Genomic DNA, 27502 nt, shown 5'->3' with positions numbered 1-27502 from the left:
AGGCACTTTGCATCATGCAGGATCAAGCCTTGTATCATGAACAGGGGGAAAACATGTTCTCACCAAACTTTGCGACAGAGTGATATTATCTGGCAATGCTACATAGTGCAATTTAAAAGCTATCTGAGATCAACTTTTAAGAAGTCTCAGCAATACTATATCAAATTTATCTTCAAAGGCCAGCTACAGTACTCCACTGCAAACAATTTTGTATTTATTGATGACTACTAGGGAATTCAGTCTGGTTAAAAGCCTAGTTTTCAGAGACAGCTGCTAAAAATATCCGTCTCCAATGGAGATCAACTGTAAAAGTTTTGAGGGATAAAAGGTTTCTACAGAACATAAATGTGATAGAATTTACTGAAACGTTTGCCAGGAAGCTACAAGACAGAGCTATCTGAAATCAGCCTGGCCCACAGTGGGAAAGAGTGAGAAACAATTTGGTATTTTCAGATTCCTTAAAATCTTGACTTAATATTGACCCAGTGAGCTTTCAAATAAGAATATCTGCCAAAGGTAATACTGAATACTACATATAGCTAAACAGTGCAAAACCAACTAATTCTTAGTTTCCCCCCATTTAGTGTTTGGATTCCAGATGTAACTGTGTTTTCAGGGTCTGTTCACCCAGGCTACATTTGAAACTACGTTTGTCAGGAAACCAGGCAGGGAGACAGCACTATAGGACTACACATATACCTAAGCCAAACCATGTAAGGAGTAAATGAACTAAATGCACTGTATGAAGCCACATAAAAAGGCCCCTGCTGCTTGATGTTCTCAGGCTCAGAACTTTCTAGGAGTATGTATTTATAGTCCTACATTTATAGGCCTGTATTATACGTTTCACTTGCCGAAGCCAACCAGAGAGGCATTTAGCAAAAGGTAACGAGAAAGCCCCTTCACGTTTATTTCCCACAAACATTTAAGAAATTTATGGACTACTGCCTGTGAAATCTAAAAATGTCATGACTTGAGAGATGCTACTGGGTTTGGGGAGATAAAACGTTAACAAAGAATCTTCACACTGGAAAACTAAAGAAGCGGAAGACATCAGTTGAACAGGTCTTCACTAACTTAATATAAACTGGAAATGGTGCTCTCATTGTTTCTCCAGAAAAAAACCGACCACAATATTTGGTGTTTCTTTAATAATACCTATTGATGTGCAGGATGGCTAGGAAGAGGTCACCTTCCTGACACTGCTCTAACAACTGCGACATTTCAAAAATCTTGTCCTCTGCTACCAACAAAATGCATCAGCATCTTTTGCGAAAAGTCCAAAATGGAAATGAATTGATCAAACGAACAAGAATTATCTTAATACTCTTCAATAAAAGTGGGCTCTGACTCTTAGAGACAACTGGGGCTGGCTGGATCCAAACTTTACAACATATACACATGGTTGAGTTGCAGTCCAACAGCCGATATCACTCTCAGATTAAAAAATCCAGAAATTAGAGAGAATATGAAAAGGAAAACAATAATTTACCTATTTTTTCACTATAATGTTAACAATTAGCTACATTTAAGCAGTCATTTAAAACAGTAAATACAGTCATTCTTCTCATTTTCAAAATATACATTAAATATAATAGCATTGGACATCTCTAACCCAAATGAACAGCAATACAGGATGTGAAGAAAAGCATCTCAAAAGGCAGGAGGCAATACAACTGTGTCAAGTAACAAATGATGTAGTTCTTAAAGATGGAAATATGCAATTACAAGCAAGCCCAACCATAAAAATGGCTCTCAAGACTTCATCTTGGAGTGGACACCTTACAAAATGGTGTTTGAACAAGTTACCCAGGGCACACCTAACCAATGAATAGCATCAACCATCCCAGGTACCTCTGTGCTGGCCTAAGAACAATGCCATGTTGAACACAATGGACAGAACTACACTCGAGTAGTCTCAGGTAGATAAAAATATTCCTGAAATCACACTTCTTTTAGTTGCAATATGCCAAATCTCCTTGTCTGTTACAGTGTGGGGTCACACATCCCTCTAATTTTCATTAATTGTTCAGAATGATATAGGTAGGTCAAGTGCTGTAATAGCACGAAAAAAGACATGTCTTGGCAGGGGAGTTCTCAACGTACCGCCTCTCAAATCACTTGACATATTCTCAGATGCAAATCTTAAAATTCTGCCCCAAACCCCAGAAAATTAGGAACTGAGGAGGTCCTTGCTCTGGAGATTATAATGCAACAGTGGGAAGCTGAAGCACAAAGCCACCCCAACAGCTAAAAATGCCCTACAGAAACCCAGAAGGTCAGCAAGGGTGCTCACCCTCTGTTGGAAAACTTCTTCAAACAGACAGTAGAAAATGCTTAGTCTTGGATAGCATATACCATAATTTTATGCTTTCACTGCAGACCACACAGATCATTAGTTTAATGCCATGTAAACCTTCCAAACCTCATCTTCTAAGTGGTCTTTAAATCTACATCCAGTCACAGAGAGGAGAGGCCACCCTCAGGATGTGGTATTTGACAATACACCTAGGAAATCTGAGCAGCTGCTTCCAAAGGGGGACAGTCCCACTCCCCTTCATCCCTTCAGCTCTGTGTTCCAGCCCCTTCTTTTGGCTTTGGCTCTTTGAATTGGTTTCAAGAAGCAAATTTTCAAAAGCCTATTTATTTTGGGGGGAGGAGAGAAGGAAGGGATACTTTTCTGACCATTCAGCCTATGAACCAACCCACTGCTGGTGTGATGAATGCAAAGGTGGGAGTGTGGAGCTGGGGGCCAGGAATACAGCCACACATCTGAGGAAGATTAGCCACTACAACAGTGTACCAAGAGCATCAAACTATGGCTTTTTGTAGCATGATAAACTCTGAATGAGAAATTACACAGAAGAAACCTGAAAGATGAATGAAAAATAAAAAATGTTGATTTGCCAACTGTGTCATTAGCAGAACCCACTGATACTTTGGATAATATTTTGGAAAAATTTACTATATCACTTTGTTCAAAACCAAGGAAGATAAAGTCTGAAGTTCATTCCACCCATCCATCAAAGCTATTCTAACCTCAGATGTCTCTCCATATCAAATTATCTGCTTTTCTTTACTAAAGCTTTATTAGTCTTATAAGCATTGCTTCAATATTTCATTTCCACGGGAATTAATTTTTAACTGTAATACAATCGAGCCTGTTGCAAAAAGATTGCCCTAGGTGTAGATGTTTTCCCGGCATGCTAAATGATGTGTATGGCTGCGGCCTGTCTAGTGTCCAGCCCTCTGTTTGCAAGCACCAAGAGGTGCTGATGCTGCAGTGAATAACCCCTTTGAGGAAAAGTGTTTGTCCTCAGTCAGCACTTTGAAGTTCAGGGAAAGAACACACTTCTGCTTACACAGTGGAGAGTGCCTATTGTGCTGTTGCACTTACCAATACAACTCAACGCTTCTTCATGCTGGAGGACCTGCTGTTATGTCGCTTCATTGCCTTCCCTTATCAACCACCTGTTTTGCTTTGAGCGTGGCTACCCACCTCCACAAAACCCGGAAGCTCTTCCCACAGCCCTCTTCTGATGACTACCCTCTCCTCTAGGTGTATTATCCCTACACATACCTCTTCCTTTCCCCCTCTTCCCTATCTCCTATTCCTTACATTCTTAGCAGCCTGTGTGACCCTGCATCACAATTCATTTCCCCTTCTAAACCCAACATTGCTAATTTCTCACCAAGTCTCCATCCCCAAAGCCTTTCCCGGTAGCTCTATTTATTTCAGCCTTCAGAAGGCAGCTTCACTGATTTTTCCCTTTGCCAATAGCAGCATCGAACCTTCTGAAAATTAGCTCACTTATTTCAATAGACCTCTTCAAATTTAGTGTAGAAGATTCTCTGGGTCTTAGTCCCTACTATCTTTGTCAAGTCGTCTGTAGGACTGATACTGTCTCACTATCTTACCAGTAAGGTCTTTCCTTCATGCTTCCATCTGCTTTAAAAAATCCCAAATCCATAACTGTGTCATTTGTTGAGGCTCGTTTTATTAGCAACAAAATGTTTATCTGCTTTATACAACAAATATGATAGGAAGCATGTAATGATGATTTGCAGATCCTCTCTCACAAACCTAAGTTAGAAGTGTAGTTCCAAGAAAGGCATCACAGCTGCCTTTGAGAGACTTCACCTGACTCACCTGGTGGTGGTTCCCAGGGTGCAGGTATTAAAGGGGATAGTTCAATGACTGGCTCTTAAGAGGAAAAAAGTAGATTAAAATCCCCGATTTTTTTCCCTGTCAACATCAAGGAGAACATCTGAAAACTGCTTGGGAACTGAAACAAGGATTTTCCAGCACTAGAGACTGTGGGAAAGGATTATCCTCAGTGAAGTCACTTTAAATCCTGTTTCATTTTAAAAGCTCCTACTTCTGTTCTTCATTTTTATTTCTGTTTCAACGGTCTTTGGTTGTGCTCTCCCTTGGGGTCAAGCACACGTCCCCTGAGAAATCTGGGGGTGGAAAGACATGAAAATTTCAGGAAATCTCTTCCTTAGACTGTATTTATCATTGTTGAGCTCAAGTATTTCTCCAGAGAGAAGAAAATTAAGCATTTGGAAATATGCTCTTTTTCTGCCACTGTTCATACTGCAGTTAAAAGCTTTTTATCCATGCCTACTAGAACACTGACCAACTGGCATCTTCTCAAGGGAAGAGACGTATCAGAAAGGGTGATTCAGTCCGCAATGGCTACATCTTTTACATGGCAGTAAATGCACATCGGGCTTCTCAGAAAACACATGAATACTAGGCACTAATTTTTTTATGCTTTGTAATTTATTCATAACCAGGTTGTCTTCACTTATTTATTTGGTTCTTTCTGACTGACTTCTGGAGAAGTTTTTCATTTTTCATTTCACTTGCTTGGATAAGCTTTGAAGCAACTTCTTGTCCATGTTACTAAATATTTAGACCATTCTGAAACTTCTGTGGCAAAGTGCAAGAAATGTTTTTAGACAAAGTCCTTTCAGTTCCAAATTGTCCTGGATGGAGGCCAGATACATACATTTTCTTCTGAGGTATATCTTCGGTGAATTCTCCAGAGCTTGAGAGTCCTTCTTTTTAAAGATTTATAATCCCTAATAAAAAATTCAGTCACTCTAAGAGACTGTCCAGCCATTCTCTGGAGCTTCTTTGAAGCAAATTAGGCATTTAAGATTGCATATACACAGTGCAACCTCTCAAAAATAACATCATCTAAAGCCTGGGAAAATCTGCATCATAGTGAAAGCACTGAAGGGCTCAAAGAAAGGAAAGATACCATCAACAACACAAGATATATTATGCAACTCATACTAAAGAAAGGTCTGTTTATACCTACATACACCATTCTACAAGTACATTACAGATTCAGGAAGCTAACAGGACAAATAAAAAAAAAGTTACAGCTTACCTGCCCGAGCCTCTACAAGAAAGGATATCATAAACAGGAATTTCCTCTGTTCCTGAAATTAATGGGTTTTCTATTCATTTGATGGATTTTTCAAACTAAAATGTCCCTGTTCTGCTTCTTTCTCTGCCTCGTTCTTTTCATTCTACTTCTTATTCACACAACATAAAACTATCACATGAAACAGTCGCACAGATTTCCGTATTTAGCTGGAACAAGTATAAAGTGAACCCAGTTTATTTGTTCAGCTCACCACTACTAACGGGATTCTTTGATTTTCTGTTTGTTTGTACTCTCCACAGGCTTCTTACTGCTTAATACAAGTTGCAAACTCCCAATTAAACGGTTGCATATCATTAATCATCTATACACAGGCCTATTTTGTCAGCACATGCCAAGCAGTATGTTTAAATGGATGTGATGCCACCAATGACTTCAAGCTGATCCATACCATGCATACAAATCAAAACACAGAACTCAACCCAAAGGATTGTGGAGAGGCAGCAGGCCAGTTCAGCTTGGACTTTACTTTCCATTATAAACTTGACTCTGATTCCCATCCAAAATCTTCAAAGAATATCCACTGTGCTTCAAACTTTTCATGCTTGGCCATTTGGGAATATCTTCTACAGAAAACCAGAAATACCTATCAGATACAAGGGAACTGGTATCTGATAGGTGCCAAAGGGGCTGTTTAAAAAGCAGTGATTTTTTTGCCTCTTTTGCCCTTCTGAAGATGGCCTTAAAACACAGTCTCATCATTAGTGATTTTTTTCACAATGTTTTTTTTTTTCTGGATTAGGGAGGGAAAATTTGATCTTTTCTTTCTGCCAGCAACCGTGTCACCAGTGATGGTCTTTGTCAGTGTGCCTGATGCAACTGCTGTCTTAGGTTTTGCTAAGATGGACAACACCTCAGTGGCGAGAAAAAAACTCAGGCAATCCTCCCCTACAACCAAATGTCTTTTGGAAAGCATCCCCACTTGATGGAGCATTTTGAACAGAGATTATGACTTCTCTCTTTCTGCTTGTTACTGGGTCCACAGTGTAGACTGGAAATACTCAAGGAGGAGAACTCTTCACCGCAGAAGTGACTATAAATCTCTGGACAAATGAGTCAATTGAATGTGTTTCAATGGTCTCCTCTTCAAAGCTATTTCAAGACACATTTGGCCACCACTTCTAACAGAAACAGTAGGATCAGCTTAAAGATCTTGAGAAGGGCTTCTGGTGATAGCACTTCTCTGGTAAAATAAATAAAGGTCTATTAGCAAAAGGGAGATTTTGCTAGATATTAGTTCATTTTTTTAAATTCCTTTCACATTCAGACATCTGTTGGTAACATGCATTCAAAAAACAAACACCTAGTCTGACAAAACACAATAGCTAAGAAATCTTACTCTTCACAGCTATTCTTGTAAAACTGCATCAAACTTTCAGAGACAATTTCAATTAAGAGTATGCCCAGCACAAACCAGAAGAGCTGAGCTAATCCATGTTTGCTGAAATGATCACAGAGGAATGGCTCCATTGTTTCACGATCATCCAGAACAGACTGCCTCAGGCTCTGCCCCCTTTTTATATTATTCACCTTCTTGAACAACCTTACATGCAATATTGAGAAACAGCAAGACACACCACTTGTCCTCCCAAGACACTTTTAAGGTTCTTATGCCTAGATGAAATAGCACAAAGGACAGTCTCTTATATTAGAGTATTATTTTGACTGTACTTAGACAACAACTCAGCAGGACATGACTGATGAGTTTGTGGGATTAAACATGTACATGGGCAAGTTCAGACTACAATGGATTCTTGCTAACATGCTTGTGTTTTGGGGGAAGCCACTCAGGTGCTAAAGTCCACTGTAAACACTGCCCTACAGAGCATTCATGGAGGGAATAATACATGCTTTCAGGCAAATTTCATAGAATCATAGACTGATTTGGGTTAGAAGGGACCTTAACATCTAGTTCCAAACCCCCTGCCATGGTCAGGGACACCTCCCACTAGACCAGGCTGCCCAAAGCCCCATCCAGCCTGGCCTTGAACACTTCCAGGGATGGGGCATCCACAACTTCCCTGGGCAACCTGTTCCAGTTTCTCAGCACCCTCAGAATGAAGAATTTCTTCCTAATATCTAATCTAAATCTTCCCTCTTTCAGTTTAAAACCATCACCCCTTGTCCTATTGCTACATGCCCTTGTAAAAAGTTCCTCTCCAGCTTTCTTATAGGCCCCCTTTATGTACTGGAAGGCCACTACAAGGTTTCCAGGGAGCCTTCTCTTCTCCAGGCTGAATAACCCCAACTCTCTCAGCCTGTCCTCATAGCACAGGTGCTCCAGCCCTCTGATCATCTTCATGGCCATCCTCTGGACCTGCTCCAATAGATCCATGTCCTTCTTATGTTGCGGGCCCAGAGCTGGAAGCAGTACTCCAGATGGGGTCTCACCAGAGCGGAGTAGAGGGGCAGAATCACCTCCCTTGACCTGCTGGCCACGCTTCTATTGATGCAACCCAGGATATGGAGGTATCATTTATCATTGAACATCCCTCTGGGGAGAACTTAAAACAATCATCAGAGTTAGGAAGACTTGTTTTTCATCTGCCCTTTTCTGAACCAGAAGCTGACTACTCAGAAGCTAACTGTCTGCTGTCTCATACAGCAGTGAAAAGTATATTACAAGACGGGAACATACATGAATATTTGAATATGAATTCCAAGTAAAATTGGAAGCTGTGAGAGTTACTTTCACACTAGAAAACTTTACAAAAACGAAGCACTGTGTTTTCCAAGTGTTTAAGATTCCGTTCTTACCGGCAGTGAATGAAGTCAGGAACAGGATTATGCTGGCTAAAAGATGCTGCATCAAGATTCATGCAAATTTCCACATTATCTCCAGCCATGATTCGTACCGCAGCTTTATTTTCATCCTCAAATGTCTGCCTTTGTAAGGATGCACACAGCAGCAACATGAAATCATCTAGGAGAACGCAGTGGTTGGAAGGAAAAATTCAGTCACTAACTTAGGTGTACGAAGTGGCGATGATATATTATAATGTAGTTACCAGACTGTTTTCCCACACTTTGAACCTCCAAGACTGTGCTATTTTCAACACATTTAACACCAGTTTGAAGTTCATTAATGTATTTTCTTTTTTTTACCTGTCGTCTTCTATGATTTTTATTGAGAAATAAATTAGAAAAGGGGAAATAATTCATACTTTTTGATGCCGCTTCACTAAACATGGAATCCAGAAAAACACAGATGGAGAAATTACTAATTATTTGAATTTTTCTGCTACGTACAAAGCCACACTTAGTATTCAATCTCCCACGGAACATGTCAGCTTGCTACTGAAGAGTAAATAAAAGACTGGCTTCAAATTTCACTGTACAGATGTTTTAAGCAAACACACGTAAAAAATTCACAACTATGTGCTAAAATACTTACAGACAAGGAAGACAGGGTTTGGTCTCACAATGAAGTCTGGAAAGTATAACCACTTTATGATGTTGGAGTTGAAGTTGGCATTACCACTTCTCCATGGATAGTCTGTATGACAGAAGCATGCAAAAATGCAATCAGTACTTTATAACAATTACTTCATCCTTTTCTTCTGAATACTTATCAATTTTCCAGCACTCTTCTGTAAAAGCAAGCAGCAGTAATTGTCCATAAAGGCTAAGCGTCCTTACCTTTACAAGGAGCAGGTGGGATGCCAATGCAAAGGAAGTACTGGAATGTAATGATGCATGCCAGAAAACAGCAGTATTTTGGCCAGATCTCTGCAATAGCTTTTCTTCTACGTCGATACAATACAGCAATCAGCCAGAAGGCATGAATCATGGCATAAAAATCCATTCGTTGGCCGATTACATTCACTGATAGAAGAAAACAGGTCTGGAAAAGAAGTAAGGAACCATAAGAACAATTGCAACCTGACGGTTAGTCAATGCAACAATGATAAACTATTCTGGATACTGACAGAATGCTTAGACACGTGCTGGGACTGACTGCAGAAACCCTGTGCAAACCAACATGCTAAAACAGTTCATATCACTCCAACAGCAAACTTCCCCACCCCACCAACCCAAATTTTCAATACTCTTCTATGAGTGTCAGCTACATGAATACAGCACTAAAGCAGGTTTCCATTATGTGATATCTAAAGATACAGAATGGAAAGAGTGTCATCACAGTAGCGATATGTGAAATGTTTAATTGTTGCCAAGCAAAGCACATATTACACAGCCATATATTTTGATAGCACTTACAGATGCAAAAAAGAAGAGGAACCATTAAGAATAACAACAAAAATGTATCCTCATGCGGGAACCAGACGAAAAGGGATTTAGACCATATAACTTTTATTGGCTATAGACAAATCCAGTCAATTGCTGTAAGGCGGATTTAGTTCTCCATTCTTCTAAAGGCTCTGCATCCCAGAGCATCTGTGTTCTCCGGCTCCACTTAAAGTAGTCCCTTCACTCAGTGCCATGAAGTTTTCAAACTTAGTGAATAATTCATAGTGAATCATATATTCAGTGCACTTCACTATTTTGATTTTCTCTCTCCACAGATTAGGATGAGGTTTAAATTTATTTCCCAAAGGAAATACCTTGATGTTTAATTTTAATTTTCACTCATTCTTAATCCTCAGAATTGCTGTGAACAGTTTACTCTGTTTATTAAACACTACCAACGTTTAATAGATAGTGTTTTATAGAGAGGGCAAGAGCATCATTATGATTAGATTTGGGATGCATTAGCCTAGGAGTTGCCTTCTGCAGATAGCCACAGAAATTTGTGAAATATCACTATTTTTACAAACATTTTTGAAAGTAATTTCATGTGTCTGTGAACAAACAGATGAGGTAAGGGAACAGAGATGAATCTTCTTTTCTTTTTATGCTGCACTTGTTCAGCCACAGCTTGCCTTCAAGGCAGGTTCAGTTCTGTTGTTTTGCTGCTGGACTGGCTAAAGCAGAGAGAAGCAATACATTAGCTGAGCCTAAGCCCCAGCAGTCTGGGCCACTGCTGCTGGTAAACACACAAGCAGGTCTTCTACTAAATAAGACACCTACCAGACATTTAGGATACATCATGAATCTTCAGAAAAATCCTTTCACTCCTTTGTACCTGCCTCTCCTCATTCTCTGTGTTTCTCTTGTCTCCTGAAAAGTTCTTTGGAGAAAGAACCAGTGGCGCAAAGCAGCAATAACCTTCGCTGGAGCCCTTGCTCCTGCAGGTTGCTAACATTTCTAGTAACAAGTATAAAAAAGAAGGATGCATTTGTGCAGCCAGAGGCAAAAGAAGCTTAGAACTGTTTAAACAGAGACAGCTAGCCCCTGCTTTCTTCTTCTGCTCCTGCAGTCCGTGGCTGCCTCTGTGTGTGTGTGCATGAGAGGGCATGCCTCAGTTCTGTCCCTTGTCCCATCCATTATCCCTTTTGTTGAGTTATAAATAATACATACACAGAAAAGCAAGAGGAAAGGCACTACTAGCAGACAGATAGCAACTGTGGCAAGGTCTAACATGAGTGATAACTAGGAAGCATCCAGCTGTCAAACGTAGTTCAAGCTAGTATTCGAAAACAATGCAATTAAAAGGTTTGGAATGATAGTCTAAAAAAAAAAATTAATATACAGTGATTTACCTCCAAACCAAACTTGTAGAAGAAATAGTTTATGAAATACTTGACACAGTTTACCAGTCCATCATCCAGATGTGCTCTTGTAATATCATGGAAAATGGTTTTAGTCACAGGTGTGGTAAGGTTATTTCGACATCTGTAGTACTCTTGATGACGGTAGATTGTAACTTCAAAAGCCAGAATAGCCAGCATCAGTAAGTTATTCTATGGGAGACAAAATCAGAAGAATATTAAATAAAAATCAAATCCACAAGAAGCTATAAAATTTTCTGATAAGCATAAAGCCGTGAACATTCAAATGGATGTTACCATTGAGCACTTCCGCACTCCAGGATGCACTGGCACCTATTCCCAGTTACCGTCATTGAAGTAAAGTAAGGTTTCTATCTCTTCTTGGATTTTGATGACACATACTGACTTCCAGAAGATACATTTAAAGACATTCATTAAAAAATACTATAATGAACACTAGTTGTGGAAAGAAAGGGGAGGAAAAATGCATCTCCCATCCATGTGCCCTCTCGTATTTCATAGCTTCTCTTAAGATATCATGCTTTGCTTTGCGGGAGATAGAGGATACAACCATACGCAAAGTCCACTGCATGGGTTCAGCTGGCAAGCACTTAATTCCTAAAACTGCATGGATGCTGGATAGTGCAGATATATCCTGGATACTCTTTTAAATGAACAGTCTATCTGCCAGTCTTCACTCAGGCACAGCTCCTTTTGCCCCAAAGATTCTGTCCCAGATTGACTGGGATGCAGTCTTGAGCGGCTCTGACGTGTTCTTTTTTCTCTCAGGAGGGAGATCTTCCCTATGCTCAATAGAAGAGAGGTATTAACCAACTCAAAAGTTGGCTAAGAAGATCAGTTCAGATAAAGTCCCTCAAGGAAGCCATCCCTGAAGGTGAAGAGGCAATCTCTAGATCTCTGTTCACTGAGAAATATTTGGGACAAAAGTGTCCTGAGACAGGTGCCACTGGGTTTTTTTTTTCATTTGAGTTTTGGGGGTTTTTTTGACAAGAAGTTATTTTTCCTTTCTTTCCCTGGGTTTCCTATTCTTGTTGGGGAGAGTTTTACACAACCTATCATAGATAGGCTCTTCACCTCAACACTGCAGACATTTTGATTGTCACTTATTAAAGAGACATAACAGAAACACACCCAGACTTGAAGCTTGGGACCTTCAGGTCTAGCACTGAACTGAATTCCTCTATGTAGAGGAGACATTTTGTTTGTTAACTCAATGAAAACCCTTCTAGAACGATGTCTCATCCCAAAGTATTCTCTGTATTTATAGACAGTATTTATAGCTGTAAAGCTCCTAGCATCAAACCAGACACCACTAGGCAACTTCGCTCTCCATGCAGAACCTCTTGGCTCAGTAATTGCTCCTCCCCACGTATATTCTTAACTGGGAGGTGCACGGCTAAGGGAGTGAGAGGTAGATGCACTACCAGGGCTTAATACATTGACCACCAGAGCTTGGCAGGTCTTCCCTACACAAATAAAGCACACAGACGTAAGCTCTCAAGGAAGAAAGGACAAATAAATCTAGTTAGATCAAAACTTGCTGTTGCCCAGTCAACAAATTTCTGACAACCTTAAACTGTGTATACAAAATTTTGGAGATTCTTTAAATTAAGAAGAGACACGCAAGCTTTGCCCCAGGAGTTGGCACATTTTTATTGTAAGTCGTGTTTTTTAATCAAGACAGGAATAATAAAATATTGCTCACAGGCATCAACCAAAAACAAGAAGAAAAACAAAAGACATCCATTTACTAGTGTCTGAATGAATTATTCCCATAACTCATTATATTTTCTAAGCTGTGACTAAGGAATAAGCACTTAAAAAAATTAACTGCTTATGGCATATACTGTCATTCAAGGCAATTACTCCAACTAGACCCATCAGTCCTTTGGTACCTGAAAGCTATGTACCTCTTAATTACTTAGAGTTCTTAAATATCACATTTCTTAGAGTGCTTTTAACAGATGGTAGAGTCAGAGAGCCATACTTCTCCAAGCAGATTATCTTAATTGGTACTGAATCCCTTCTGGAAGTGTCCTGTGTAACAGATATGGCTTTCTGCTGTCTCTTCTCCTTTGTACTTCCTTATTATCAATGGCTTGCATTACATTTTTTTTGTGTGGCAGATGATTTATTTCAAAGACATTGCTAATTTCATCACAAATATCTCAATACAATACATACAGATAATTAAAGGAGTTACCCTTAAATACACAAGCAGGGGATACGACTTCCGCAATCCAACCCACTCTGCAGGATCAACCGGCCCACTGTAGAGGACTGAGGTTTTGAGTTCTTCCAAATTTACCTTAGTTTCATTCTCTCCTGGCTAAAAAGAAAATGCAACAGTTTATAAAAATGAGTTTAAGGCTGCTTGGGGAGGGAATGATAATCAACAATAACACATCAGGTGAACTGTATTTTTCAGTACTTGATATGCTTCCTATTGCTCTTCTTTATTGAAGAAGACAGCAGTCAAATCTCTTTAATTTGCACTTGTACTCACCAATGTACAGTTACTGGAAAAAGTGCTGGGATCAATAGATGTGAGCTGGTACAACATTTTGCAGACAATAATCACACACGTCCAAACAGTGCAGATACTTGATGCCAATGGGCGAAACTGAGCATATGGCAAAGCAAGAGCCCAGGCAATTAAAAACACAAAGTTAAACAGAGACACCTGAAAACACAAAAACAGTATGGAAATTACATAGAGTAACAAGAGAACTGAGAAAGTTTGACCTTTTCCATAGTAATTAAAAAAAAAATCATTCAAAAGAAAGGGACACAGAGAAACTGGGAGAAAAATACTGAAAAAAAAATTACATCAATATTCACAATAACACAGACACAAAGTGATAAGTGAGGCAAGAAAAACTTAATAGTCAGTTTAGGAAGTAATTTATCTCCTGCATAATAGTAATACTATTGGACCCACGTAACTGCATACCCACCCTACAAACAGACATGAAATACGAAGGACCACATGCTGTTTCTGCTGCTTTAGTACACATGAAACAAAGAAGGGATGATACAGATCCGTGTGTCTGTGGAACCCACCTTCATCCTCTTGACCTTTTTCCCCACAAAGATGTGACAAAAAGGATTTTTTATTTTGTTTCTCAGTGGATCCTGTCCTACTACCCTGTTCAAGGAAGGCTATGTCAGGTAAAGAACTCGCACTGCCCACAGCAAAGGCACAGCTAAAGATGTTCCTCCCCTGTTCTTTAGGCATAGTTCCATGTTCCTGTTTCTTCAGCATCAGACCCAGTTTAAGTAATTTTCCTAGATGTTCCTTCCCAAACCTTTTCTATACCCTCCATCCCTGGATGATGCCCACAGCCTGCTTGAGCAGGGGAAGGATTGATTCTTGAGTCCAAAGAATCAGACTAATAAAACAATAGCTGGAGAAAGGGGGAAGGCTGAGAATATCTAGGCAGATAGATAGACTATCACTGTGGAAGATGTCAAGGCAGGTCCCCAGCAACTGACAAGTCCACCTGGATCCCAAAATTTCACTGATGTCTGACATGAGGAAGGCATCTCCCTACACTTGGGTGTGCTGCTGCACAGCAGATGCTGACAAGCCTCCACCAAGGGTGTGATTTTAACAGGGGGTGTTTACTTGCCTCTTTCACTGTGACCCAGATGATGTAAGAGGAGACGATTTTGATGATGTGCAGCTCCAACAGCCACCACACAAAGACTTGCATCTTATGAAAATACTCCAGGAATTTCAAAAACAGCACTGTGAGGCGGTCAATCACCAGATGCCACTTGTTCCTTAAGTCTGCAGTGATGTTCAAGCAGAACCATTGAGAGGAGAAAAACAGAAGGTCTCTATAAAAAGGAATGCTCCAATAGACAACAGTGAGCTTTCTACTTCTTTTCTAGGCCTTAGAGTAAGACAAGGAGGTTAATAGTATGGCTCACTGGTTAACTAAGACAAAACGCGGCTGAGGCCCATTTAGCTATGGCGCTTTCCCTTCTCACCCACATTCACTGAAAGGCTTTGCTTGCCGATTCTGCTTTTATTCCTCTCTAGCAGAGCCCTTCTTGGGCTTCATTTTCCTTCAGTATCTTTGGACCTAAGCTTAGGGATCCCATCCAGGGACTAGATCTGAGACACTCCATCCCTGGCCCTTATCCAGCTCAGAAAGAACAGGATTTTGTTTGATGTTTGGAAGCTATGGGCCTAGTCTGTTTTCAGAAAGCAGAGACTACTACTATTCAGAAAGCTTTTCAGCCAACCTGGAAGAGATCCATGCACACTACAAGTAGGATTCTTGTCACATGGGTTTAGACAGCTAGACTATAGATGTCTTCATAGGTCAGAGTTATCTAAACTTTCTTGCAAACAGCATACCCTCCTAGAGTGTGATTTGTGCCATCTCCAGACAGACATCCAAAACAGGCAAGTTGGATATTTCTCTCAGTTGAAAAGCGAGCTTTAGCAAGTTCAGACCCTGAGGTTGGGTGAAAGTATCCCTTCGCAAACAGTATTTTGCTAAAAAAGCCATCCTCCCAAATAATACCTCAGTGAGCAAGCATGTGGCAACACCTATTATATATGAGTATATATGACAATACATATGCTGAACAGTGCTCTCTAAGTGCCGTGTTTGCTTCTCTAAGTTGCTAGTTGCCATGGGCTGGGTATAAAACTGTTTCACCAGGCTGGTATATATTAGCATAAAGTCTTCACACTGTATTAGGAGTTTCAGAAGAACCGTGGAGATTAGGAAGGATTTTGTGTGCTGTGAGAACATTCTCACAGTTAACATCAGAGAGGGAAACATTTGCAAGTGACACCAAAACACATCACTAGTAAAAGCTGGTTAACTGGTAAAAATGCAAAGGAGTTAAAAGCTTCGGTACATAATTATTTCAACTTATCTGGTTATTTTATATATAAAGCAAACCAAGATGGTTATTCTGTGCTTATTTGTGTGAAGAACACATGCACACTTGTGTGAAAAAGCAGACTTTTGGAATACCTGACAACCAAATTCCATTTTTTTCTCTTCTGTCTTTTTTTTCTCCAACCACAACTTAGAAAATCCTAATAAAAACGCTGTAATGTATATTCCATGAGTACGTAATTAAACCTGACAAATTAATTAAGCTATAGAACTCCAATCCTACATGTGTGCTTTTATAGGCACAATGAGTTGTATTTAAGGAAAGTCTTTATAGAATTAGATGCTCTCACTCATTGTTTTATTGCACTTATTTTAATTTGTAGTGTTGCCACCATGCAAAGTATATCCAGACAGTGCCAGTTAAGTGGAGCAGGCAAATAAGACAGAACTGTGGCAAGTTCTGTCTAGCATGTCCAGGCACTACATGCACAGGGGATAAAATATAGAGCTGACTGCATCCATTGAAAAATTGTGCATCATCGTGTAATAAAGTCTGCACACTTGAACATGTTAAAATAACCTCAGAACTCCAGCCACATGGCTATATAAAAAATGATATACCCCTTTGGGAGAAATAACTGCATGTACAGCTTAAAGATGGATCACACATGGCAAGTAGCACCTCATGCTATTGCAAAGCCCCACTCGCTGCAGTACAGAAAGGGGTCCTAGGGAGAAGACTGCAGTTCCCCACTTCCCTGCTTGCACATGTCACTGCACAGGGTAACCTCCACCATCTGGCCTCTGTCCCCAAGCCCTTCCAGCATGTAGGGATGGCCAGAGTGCAACAAACTCATCACTCCTCACAGACCGTGTAAGAGCTGGCCACGAAAGGTTTCCATGGCCCGTGAACACCTCTGTGAGGGAAGATGTCCACGCCAGAAAAGGTAAATAGTTTCAGCTCAGCTTCCCTGGGGCAGCTAAGCCAGATGCACTGCCATTTTGCTTTGACAAAGACCCTGTCCCTATTTATGTGTCACAGTCCTGTGAATATTGGCATGAGCAACTAAAACTGTCGTAAGGCCATTTACAAACAATACGGCTTCCTTGGGTGTTAAATGCTCTTCCCTGGTTTTCATTCATGGCTTGTATTACAAACTGAGCTATGGAAATAATTCATGTTAGGAGTTCATCTTAGCAATATCAAGGATATAATATCATTGGTCTTACCCATGTCTGCCCTTTAGCATTTTTATGCTCATCTGCCATCAATTACACATTCCATATTCAGAAGTGAAAAGTATGACACTAATGTGCACATGAATAATGAAGCAAAGCCATTGGGACTTCCGGAGTGGAGTGCCTTGAAAGCGTACAGTATCAGAGATTAAATATGTATGTGTATTTTCTTTATTATAAAGAGATTTCACCCTAAAGGAGTTCTTAGGATTTGGAGTAACCTCCTATTAATCCGATCTAGACCACCTAGAAGAAAGACATGGGGTTTCTTTTGTTTTCATCCTCTCAACATCCTACAGAAACAGGATGATTTTTCCCTAAAAGAGACCGTAGCCTGTTGAATAATTCACAAGTAGTCATCTGCTCAGTTCAGGCTCTTTTCGCGAAGACTCTATGTAAAATTCGAATGAAAATCTGATGATTGAAGTAAGCAGGGATGACCAAGAATGAACCACCTGTTGCCACTGTTAACTAAGGATGAGGAGGCAAAATCTGCAATCTTCAGAGCTTACCTGTAGTTTCTTCTTCCTCTGATTCGTTGTCTTCATCATCATCATCTTCCTTGTCCTCGTCTTCCTTTTCTTCTTCTTTTCCTTTTTCGACCCTCCCTTTCCCTCCCTCCCCCTCTGGCTCTTCCATTCTTTTCTCACCAGCCTCTTCCAGCATTTTATCCTCTTCCTTTTCTCTGCTGGCTGTTAAATTCATCATAGTTATGTCAGGCAGACTTCCATCTTGGTGCACCAGTCTGTTGGTAAATAGTAGCATGTCAGCAAACTGAGCAATAATGACATCGTAGTCTTTTTCTTTTTCAAGATGTATAACTAGAAAAAAAAAAACCCCGTTCATGGAAAATGCCTTAGAGGTGGAAAAGTTAATGATTCTGGTACTTCCTGCAAACACACACTGCAAATTGAGTTGGAATGTATTAGTAACTACTTCTCACTCAGATACTAATGGTTAGTTAGTAATGAGTGGTATTGACACTTAAACTTGACATTTTCCCCACTGGAGAAAATGGTCAGAGTTTAAGATGTAGAAGCATGAAATGACATTGTTTAAGAGGAAACATTTCATGACTTCATAGGGGACTTACTCATTTTGGTGGTTTGGTATTTTTTTCTTGAGGCTGCTCAAAGTAATTGGAACAGAAAGAAAAGGGAGATGAGAACAGAGGGGTTACAGAAGAAGGTCACCAACAAATATATCATGCTACATCACAAGTCATAAAGCATTCTCCTGCTCCATCTGCAGAAGCCTTCTGATGCCAAGAGCATGCCATCATGACATTCACAGGGCGCTTCTACAAAGAAACATGGAATGGCAGCACAGATGGAAAGGGGGCAACCTATTTACAGCAGCGCTAAACATGGTCAGTGCTGTACCATGCTGTCAGTAATGCAGCTGAATTGTCGTGAGTATCTGACTGATTACTGTAAACACATTTCCACTTTCTTCCAATTGAAAGATGCAGCTGGGAAGCCAAGGAATTTGCAAATTTTCTTACAGCTATAAGTTTGGGAACAAATGAAAGAAAAAATTCCATGGCTGTGGCTTCAGTGTATTTTATCATGTCCGTCTTTGATAGTGCCATTCATTCTCTCACTTTTCTACATGCCACTGAGAATTTTTCTTAGATTTCTAACTGTCTCTTACTAAATCTATTAATGGTTTTCAGACTACCAAAACTGGGATGCAACTGATTTAACACAGAAATGGTATTTCTCTATTGCCACGGTGCCATTTCTTTCTGAGATTTATTCAGTATATATCTTCTTTTACTGAAAAAAGAGACATTTGCTTATGGTTTTAGATGTTTTCTTTTTTTTTTTCCCAGCTGTGCTTTTGGGACTCACCTCCCATACTTGCAGAAAATCCATTTTTCCTAATTCTCTGACCCTATGTGCTTTGCTGAGCACAGCTCTTACTGCCACAAGCAGTCCCTTTGAATACGACCCCTTGCAATAAATTCTCCCTTTGTCAAGTGCATATCTATATGATCAGGTCACTAAATGTTTAGTTATGCTATTGAAATTACTACATTCCGCACACTTTCAGGCATCTGTTAGACTGTTTCGGGACTAGTGCAAGTAACTTCAATATGCTACAGTACCACCTCAGGGATTTATTTTTCATGATGTGAAATTCTGGCATACTACCATTTAGACAGGAAATTCTGCCAATTTTAACTAGGATTTTTACAGTTCAAGAAACTAAAAATCTAGTTTATCAATCTGATCATTAAAAAATAAGGGCAGAATCAGTTAATGAGAAAATCAAACAAGCAGAATTATTTTTCATATATTTGGGAGTTGCAGTTTCTTCAAGATGGAAACTTTGGTGGCTCAAATTGGTGTGAAAAACTACAGAAATTTTTCTAAACAATTCTGAAGTAGAAATACCATACCAATTACCAAAAAGCAGAAAAGACAGTTTAAAAGCAGAAGTTTAACAAGACAGCCAAGCACCAGATAATCTCACTGAATAAATACAATCATGACAATGACTACTAAAATCCTTCACCGTGGATTGGACAATGAACCTGAGTGTTAAATAACCTGAAAATCTCTTATACTCAACAATATATTGAGTAACTTTGGCTACTGAAAATAGGACTTTTTGTCTGATACACTTTATTTTCATATTTAAGCTGGTCTATATACTAAAAGGCTATTAAAATCTCTGTAAAATGACTAAACAATAATGTTGCCTAAAATGACATAATTTAACTTTGCACATCTACCTAAAACTCTAACGATGTACCAAGAGGAGGGTCATGTCTAAAGAAGAGAGAATGAATCTTCAGTTCACTTCAAATGTTATGGAGATTCTCGGTTACAATAAATCTTCAGAGCCCATTTAAAAGGCAATGCCCGATGCAATGAAAGTATCCATACAATCAGACAGGTTTTGCAATTTGCAAATGCAATTTTGCAATTGCATTGATTTTAATGAGGTATCTTCCCAGCTGACTTTTATAACGGAAAAACCTACATTCATGCTGGTGTAAATTGAGGACTTACTGACTTACCTCAGTATAAATTGAACAGAAACACAGTAACCTTGTAAGATTTTGTATGAGAGGACTCATCTTTCTCTTATTCATATAACTCCCATTCATATCTGGGAGATCCAGAAGGTGATGGGGTTATAAAGATGGGTGCATGCAATATATATACCTGAAAAAGTCTCGGTATGAGCTTAGTTTTCAGTATGTCAGTGCTTAGTTCTACTGGCATCCGTAGGCTCGAGCACGGGACCACATGCTCAGGAGAACCAAGGCTTCATAAAAAGCCCTGCCCACTATTTAAAAAGTTAGTCTACTAGGAATCTTTCTTCTCAGACTCCTCATTTATTGCTATGGTGTTTGTCCCTCTTTTTTTTTTTTTCTTATACTACAGATCACATATCATGTAACAGACAACATTTAGATATTAGGATCTAAAAACTGCACCAGTTTAAAATATCTAAGACAGGCTACCCATACAGGCTTCCCAGCTCGTCAGGTGTAACTTCAAGTTGGAAAGCATATACTGGTGGGACGCTATCAGAAATAACAGAAAGGTAGTGTGTCTGGTATGTAGGAAGAGGAACAACTACATAATAATGCAGACAACGAGCCTTGAAGGTACAGCCACCAATACTTTTAACTGAGAGCAGTTCCTATCCCGAAATTCATTAAACAGGGTATCAATAACAAGAAGTATACTAGCAGATCTAGTTTTAGGCATCCAAGCAATTTCAGAGGCACTAAAATCAGGCACATGCCCCACGTCCTTGCTGGACTCCTAGTATTTTCATCTATTTGTAATTTGCTAGAGCAGAAGATTCATTAATAACAACTTACTGGATGCATTATGAAGCTTCTTTATCCTTTGATATTTTTTTTGCAGTTTATGAATTGCTTGAACCCTTCTGGCTAAAACAATTTCTTAGAGTACCTGTCATGCACAGCCTTAATAACAGAACGCTTTCTGCTCTGGAGAACATCAGTGACCCATCTCCTGAATATTTGGCGTGCAAGATTCAAAGCAAGCACACAGTGCCATACCTCTATAGGCAGGGCCCTGAGCGTTTCCCCTGCCCTCGCAGGGGGCTTTGTTGCCTGCATCCAAGGCCACACTGATGTGTGATGGGGTATATGCAAGCCAGGAAGCCTCGGGGCAAGGGATCCCTCTCCTTCCTTTGGGAGCTGCTTTCACCCTGAGGCTCTTGGCCCTACATTGCAGCTGCATCGCAGATGTGTGTGTGCTGGCTCCCATGCCTCCCTGGCAAAAAGCCCGATGCACAGACTGATTCCCTGCCTTCACCTCCCATCTGGCTCACCTCCATGGACTTGCTGGGAGCTCTATGGCTGTGGCTGACCCTGGTTACCATCTGTAGACTGGATCCTCACCTTCAGTTGATGGTTCCCGTTCCTGACTCCCCATGGGAGAGAGCCCAGCCTTGCCTCCTGGCCGTGCACCTCAGCTCTTGGCCTGCCTGCCCTCGCCGAGCTGCCTGCCCTCGCTGTTCCCTGACGCATGGGCTTCCTACAGACCGTGTTTCCAGCTCTGGTGAACTTTTAAGAACCCTGGCCTAAACTATGTGATGACATTTGAAAAAGGTGTGTGAACATGACATATAAATTAAGTTCTTGTTAGAGCAGGTAGTCATAAATATCTAAACAAGGAGTTTTCTTGGCTTTTCTGTTTATGTTCAGTAGCAACAACAAACTCAGAAGTCCTTCTATTCTCGGAGATGATTAAACAAAAGCCCACATTTACTCCAGTCAAATATTTTGAAAGAAATCTAATTTATGGAAATGTTTTCAAGATGACATTTATAAAGGGATGATGATGATGGCAATATGGGCTTTTGTAGTTTGGACACTGCAGCACCCAACTCAGACTATGAATTAATATCCTTAGCATGCTGCGGTTTCAGTGTACTGCATGTTCCACTTTGGTCTCTGAGTCAAGAAATCTCAGTCTGTACAAACCCATAATACATACTGCAAATTTAATTGACCTGGCCCTCAAACGCCCTTTCTTAGGTGCTTGTGGGGAAGACAGGGATGTGTGTCTGTGTGCCTGTCTGTATGTGTGCACATGCAAGCATGCATCTTTCCATGCACAAATAAAGGGTAGAGAAACGAGCCTCCTCAACCAAGTCTGTTGTCTGCAGCCAATTACAAATAGCACCAATTATTCCTGTATTGAGGCATGGGCAAAGTTTAAGAGAAGAATTCCCATCTGGGAGATGAACTCACAATGTATACATATGCAGGAGAGATGTATTAACTGCTTCACCAGCTTTAGGAGACTACCATACCTGAACAACATTCTCTGCCTGCTTACTTCACAGTACTGTGCAGCAAGAACATTGTTTTAAGGCAATTAAGAAGCAACAAAAAAAGTTAAGGTATATTTGTTTTAAAGGAAAGGAAGAATTGAAGTACCCACCTATTAATTATTAGATATACACGGCCATTGACTTTGGCATGGCTATGAGGTGGGAGATGAAAGCACAAGAATGCATGAGATGAAAATGGGAAATGAATTAGAGAGAGAGAAAAGGAAACCATTAAATAGGAACAAATGCACTTTCCTGTCTACCAAGAGAGACACATTGTCATAACAAAGCACAATCTGAAAGCTTAACACACACCATGCAGTGAAAAGTCTAGGAAGCTGATAAATGTAGTACTTCAACGTTTAGACAGCGTGCAGCTTCAGTTAGAACTGCAGGTTCTTCTCATAGACCCCAAAATGTGAGAACAACCCCTACTGCTTTATCTCAAGTAAGCCACAGAATATTCTGCATATTTTTAAAAAGAGATACTTTGCTTCTTTTTTTTATTCAAAGGTGATTATAATGGAGCACCTTACCATAGAAATTATCTGTCTCACAGCCTTTATCTCTGCCATATCATAATTCATGGCGCAGCAAGGAAGTGGGCTTGGGAAGTCCCAATCAGAGGGTTTTTCTTTCTCTGGCAGATGTAAAATTTACCTTTATAAATCATCTTTATAAATAGTGAGAAGTGCCTCGCTCTGCCACTTACAGTGCGCCAGTTTTTTCCCCTCTATTTGCAGCTGTCAGAGCCTTACTCTTGAACTCTCTCTGCAAACTTTGCTCTTGTGAAGCAGCATCTTAATACATGAACAGTCTCAGCAACTTTAACAGGACTCTTCAGTTAGACACAAACATAATACCATAATCACACACGGTAGTTCAATGGCAGATGGAGGAACTGGAGCTGCTTTCCCTTTAACTTTCATGATGAGCTCTCACTTGCTCTGGCTGTTTTAACAAGTTTGCAATTAAAAGGATTGAGTTCTGTCTGCTTAGTCAAAATTAAGGTTCAGTTTCCTTATCTAAAATTTTTTGTTTGTTGCAAAAGAAGCAGCATAAAAGCAGTTTGGAAAGGTAAACTAGCTGTTGATTGCCAGTGTTTTCAAAGTAAATTAAGTTTTAGTGGCTTTGTAAGAAAACTGCACATATACGTATGAGTCTTTAATTTGTGTTTTAATTGTTCCTGCAACTTATTTCTATTGCTAGCATTACTGTTAAGCTGAAGCTGGTTGTTGTGCTACTTCTTACCCAGCTTTATGCACCATCAGTACAAATATCAGCTGAGCTTTGAACTACGAAGTCGGCTGATGCTCAGTGCTGATTTACTGCATCAAGGGAAGAAACAGCTGGATCTTCACACATCAGGCAGTGTTAATGGTAGTACAAAGCAAAAAAAGGGTTCTGATTTGGATATTGGACAGATTCGTGAAAGTTTCTGAGGAACAAATGATATATGTGATAACTGTGATTTTGAAACACTGCAAAATGGCAACTGTAGCATATATGCTACATTTAAGAGTTAAAAATATCTAGCTACTTATCTGACAGCTCAATACAACCTAGTACACATTTTCACTGAAAAAATAGCATTGTAGTATCAAGACAAAAAAGCTAATGATATCACATGATCCTCTTCACCTGCCACTTTACTTCAGTAAAAAGTCTGATGTGACAACTAATGTCTACTTTCAGCACTGTACCTCCAGGCTACTTACTCCTGGCAAAATATTTTGCTCTCAAGACACTGAAAAGATTTTGTGTCTTAAGTATCAGTGGTTCCACCCTTTGGGAATGATGTGGCTTTAGATACAGTGATTCTCTGCAAGATAGCCTTTGGAGACCTGTGTAGTATTTTGGTATCTTTGATGTATAATAGAAACATGTGGAAGTAGTGGTTTCACAGGCAGAGGGTACTGTACTGTGAACCCACTTAAATCCTGGGAGTGCCTCAGAGTCTGGGTTTTTTTTTTCAATTTTGTGCTTACTAGATCACACTAGGAGGGAGGTGGAAGCTGTTTGTACATTACTCAGGACAACTGCAAACCCAGGAAAAACCCCCATTTCAGCTCAGACACCTATCAGGGCTCCGGTTTCAGGGCTTGGCTGCCCGCTTCAGAGATGTTAACGTGCACTTGCTGCTGCACAAGAAGTCTGCTCACAGGCCATTTCAAAGGGCCCTTGAATCTACCACCACATTTAGCAATTCAAGAAAAGACAAAGGAAAAGGTATTATGCAAACAGCCATTAAAAAAATGTAGGTTTAAAAAACCCCACAACAGTGTTAGGAAATACAGAAACTGGAAGCATTCTATAAACGTAGAGCTTATTCTTATGCACTGATCATAGGGAACACAAACATACTTGTACCATACACGGTAAACTAGCTTCATATTAAATTGAATGCATGAAAAATATCTGAAACGCTTTTGTAAATCTAGCAAGTCCTAAAGGAAAATTTCTGTTAAGATAAACTGTCATTATTCGTCAACACACTGTGGTGTATGTGATGTTATGCAGCTAGTCCCCATTCAAAGAAGTACAGTTGAGTTACACTTATCATTGGGACAGGCAAACACTCTAGAAATACTGTCTAAATGGATTAGTTTCCTCAAAGAATTCGAGTAAATGTCATCACATAATATGACACTATGTACTATTAAACCATTTCTCTCTTATACTCCTGGAACAGAATCCTAGGCCGGATATGCTTTTATGGAGGAGAATATGGAAGAGTCAAACACAGGAAAAGTGAGGTTCCAGAATCGTGAAAAAATGCTAATGAACTTCTTGATGAGATTGCAGAATGTCTCAAAGACCTAGCACAGCCAAGGGTCAGTACTTTGAAAAGTGACCACATGTTTAGGATTTTTCCATTTCTGAAGTTCATTTGCCAAAGATCTCCCAATCTTCGTTTGGCCCTCAAAATGGACATTGAAAAACATAAGTGACCCAAATTAAAAGCCAAATTTCCTACTATTGACAGGACTTACAAAAAGGCACATACAGAAATTAAGCATCTACCTCCCATTAAAGGTCAAAGCCAATGAGATAAATACATAAATACCATTAGTACCTTTGAAAATGTACCCCAAAATGAAACACTTCAGTGTGTAGGGGAAAGTGGGAGAACACAAAAGTACTTTGGTTGTCGTTTATTTAGCAGGGTGCTGGATACTGAGCACCTTCTTTTAAAGCCAGGTACTCATAGCAAAGGAAAATAACATTTAATGAAAAGTGAGCATTTCAAGACAGTCAGAAACAGCATTTTCATACAGATAATCAATAGCTCCATTTAGTTTGTTTCTTTACCTGTATATAGTGTTGTCCTGTTTGCTGGTTACAGCTTTTAAATCAGTGAGCTGGAGAAACCGGTCATGGAAATAGTGAAGGTGTAAGATACACGCCAGTAGGAAGGAGGTGGGGATAAAGATGCGTGTGAAAAGCTCAGCCACAGAAAACTGTTTTAAGCCAAGGTCCGCTAGTCTGAAAAAAAAAAAGTAAGCTGCTAAGCCACCTTTTCACACGAAAACCTTTTTCTTGCCATGAGACATTATTACAAATCATTTGCAATAGGAAATAAGGCGCTGGTACTAGTTATGTGGGTTTAATTTTGAAAATTCTTCTAAATCAGCAGTTTTTACAATGGAAATATCTTGCATTTGGACTCGGTAATGCAGAGAGCTACTGTAAATATACAGTCAAATGAATGAACCCTGCCATAAATCTCTTGAACCAGATGAGCTGGCTCTGACTGAAAGTCCTGCACTGGAGATCCGCTCATATTGCAAATACTCTCTCATGTAAGCTCCTGTCAAGAAACGCCCAACACATCATGAGGAGGAAGAAACACAGCCCCCCTTATTAGCAGGAAGGTATGTCCACCTTCACCAGCCCCAGACATCTTGCAAATCTACCCTTAATCTCTTCCCAGATCTGGCTTCTATGGTCAGAGGTAGAGAGGAGTACTGGCACTGTATTGGGAACAGGAGCAGTGACAAGGCCTTGGCAGCAGATGAAATATGATTCTTTGAGCACCCCTCATGCCTTTGCGCACCTCTATTGTTAGATCAGTAAACCTATGGCTTCAGAGCTGAGCCAAGTCAGCTATGCCTGGGGATGGTCTCATGATGTTTTCCCAAACAAGAAGGAAGACTGCTCTTAGAGCATTCCACCACATGGAACTCAAGAATCCAAAGAAAAAATGAAATTAATTGAAAACACTTACTTGTTTTCATCCAAGCCTGTCATGTTCTTCCACAACCCAGGGAATGACTCAAACTGGTATGTATAGATGAAGATAAGCACCAACATCGTGTAAACAACCACTGACATCCAGAAGTATTTTAAAATCTTTCTCCACCATTCATAGTGCACCTGAAAATCACACACTAAAGATGTTGAAACAAGCTGAAGGCAAAGACACTGACAAAAATACTGACAACACCGTACTGGCAAAGACTAAGAATACTATTTTTCCTAGCTGGCCTGAAGTAAACAACACTTACTCAACAGCAGCCACAGTTCTTTGAGATACAGTTTTTACTCCTGATACACATGCACTCAAGTATGGACTTCTGTGTAAAAATGTCTGTTGGGACACGGCCACAGACATAAAGGCCAGGGACAGCTTCGGTCACTCAGTTTCATCACCATTAGGTAACGACAGTCAAGGAGGAAGGGGACTCCATACGCATTGGGGTGTGGAAGCTGTGTGGACCAGCTGTCACAAAATCTGGTGACTATATAGGACATGCAGAGGCACAGAATTTTCCCACACAAGTTACAAAGCTTGCGGTGATGTGGGGTGGAGTCCCAGAGCAGACGTGTGTATTGTCTGCATCTAATTTATGTGCACCTTGCCTGTCACTATAATCAAAAGCCAAAGGAAAATCAGTCTTAACCCCTTCAAATGATTTTATTATCTTGTATCTAACTAAAGAACAGACACACTGTTTATGAATTCTGTTTGGAGCTA

At 40.0% G+C, this 27502-nt stretch overlaps 1 protein-coding gene across 11 annotated transcripts in view; it reads right to left on the bottom strand.

Moving 5' to 3' along the window:
* Positions 1-27502, bottom strand: part of PIEZO2 (piezo type mechanosensitive ion channel component 2) — a 321861-nt gene that overhangs the window by 58386 nt on the left and 235973 nt on the right. For 6 of the 11 annotated variants that reach the window (XM_074576625.1, XM_074576616.1, XM_074576622.1 and 3 more), the window contains exons 16-27: positions 26753-26901; positions 25837-26010; positions 22635-22676; positions 18287-18319; positions 17706-17938; positions 14722-14882; positions 13596-13772; positions 13293-13418; positions 11060-11260; positions 9099-9303; positions 8854-8955; positions 8217-8382 (exon numbers count right to left, since the gene is read on the bottom strand). In XM_074576625.1, coding sequence (XP_074432726.1) covers positions 8217-8382; positions 8854-8955; positions 9099-9303; positions 11060-11260; positions 13293-13418; positions 13596-13772; positions 14722-14882; positions 17706-17938; positions 18287-18319; positions 22635-22676; positions 25837-26010; positions 26753-26901 — 1769 coding nt within the window. Of the gene's footprint in view, positions 1-8216; positions 8383-8853; positions 8956-9098; positions 9304-11059; positions 11261-13292; positions 13419-13595; positions 13773-14717; positions 14883-17705; positions 17939-18286; positions 18320-22634; positions 22677-25836; positions 26011-26752; positions 26902-27502 lie in introns of all 11 variants that reach the window. The other 5 variants (XM_074576619.1, XM_074576620.1, XM_074576623.1 and 2 more) reach the window with 3 other exon arrangements.

This window comes from Larus michahellis, chromosome 2, assembly GCF_964199755.1.
Source record: "Larus michahellis chromosome 2, bLarMic1.1, whole genome shotgun sequence".
In the NCBI taxonomy this organism is placed as follows: domain Eukaryota; kingdom Metazoa; phylum Chordata; class Aves; order Charadriiformes; family Laridae; genus Larus; species Larus michahellis.
This window is presented reverse-complemented; position numbering and strand designations above follow the sequence as displayed.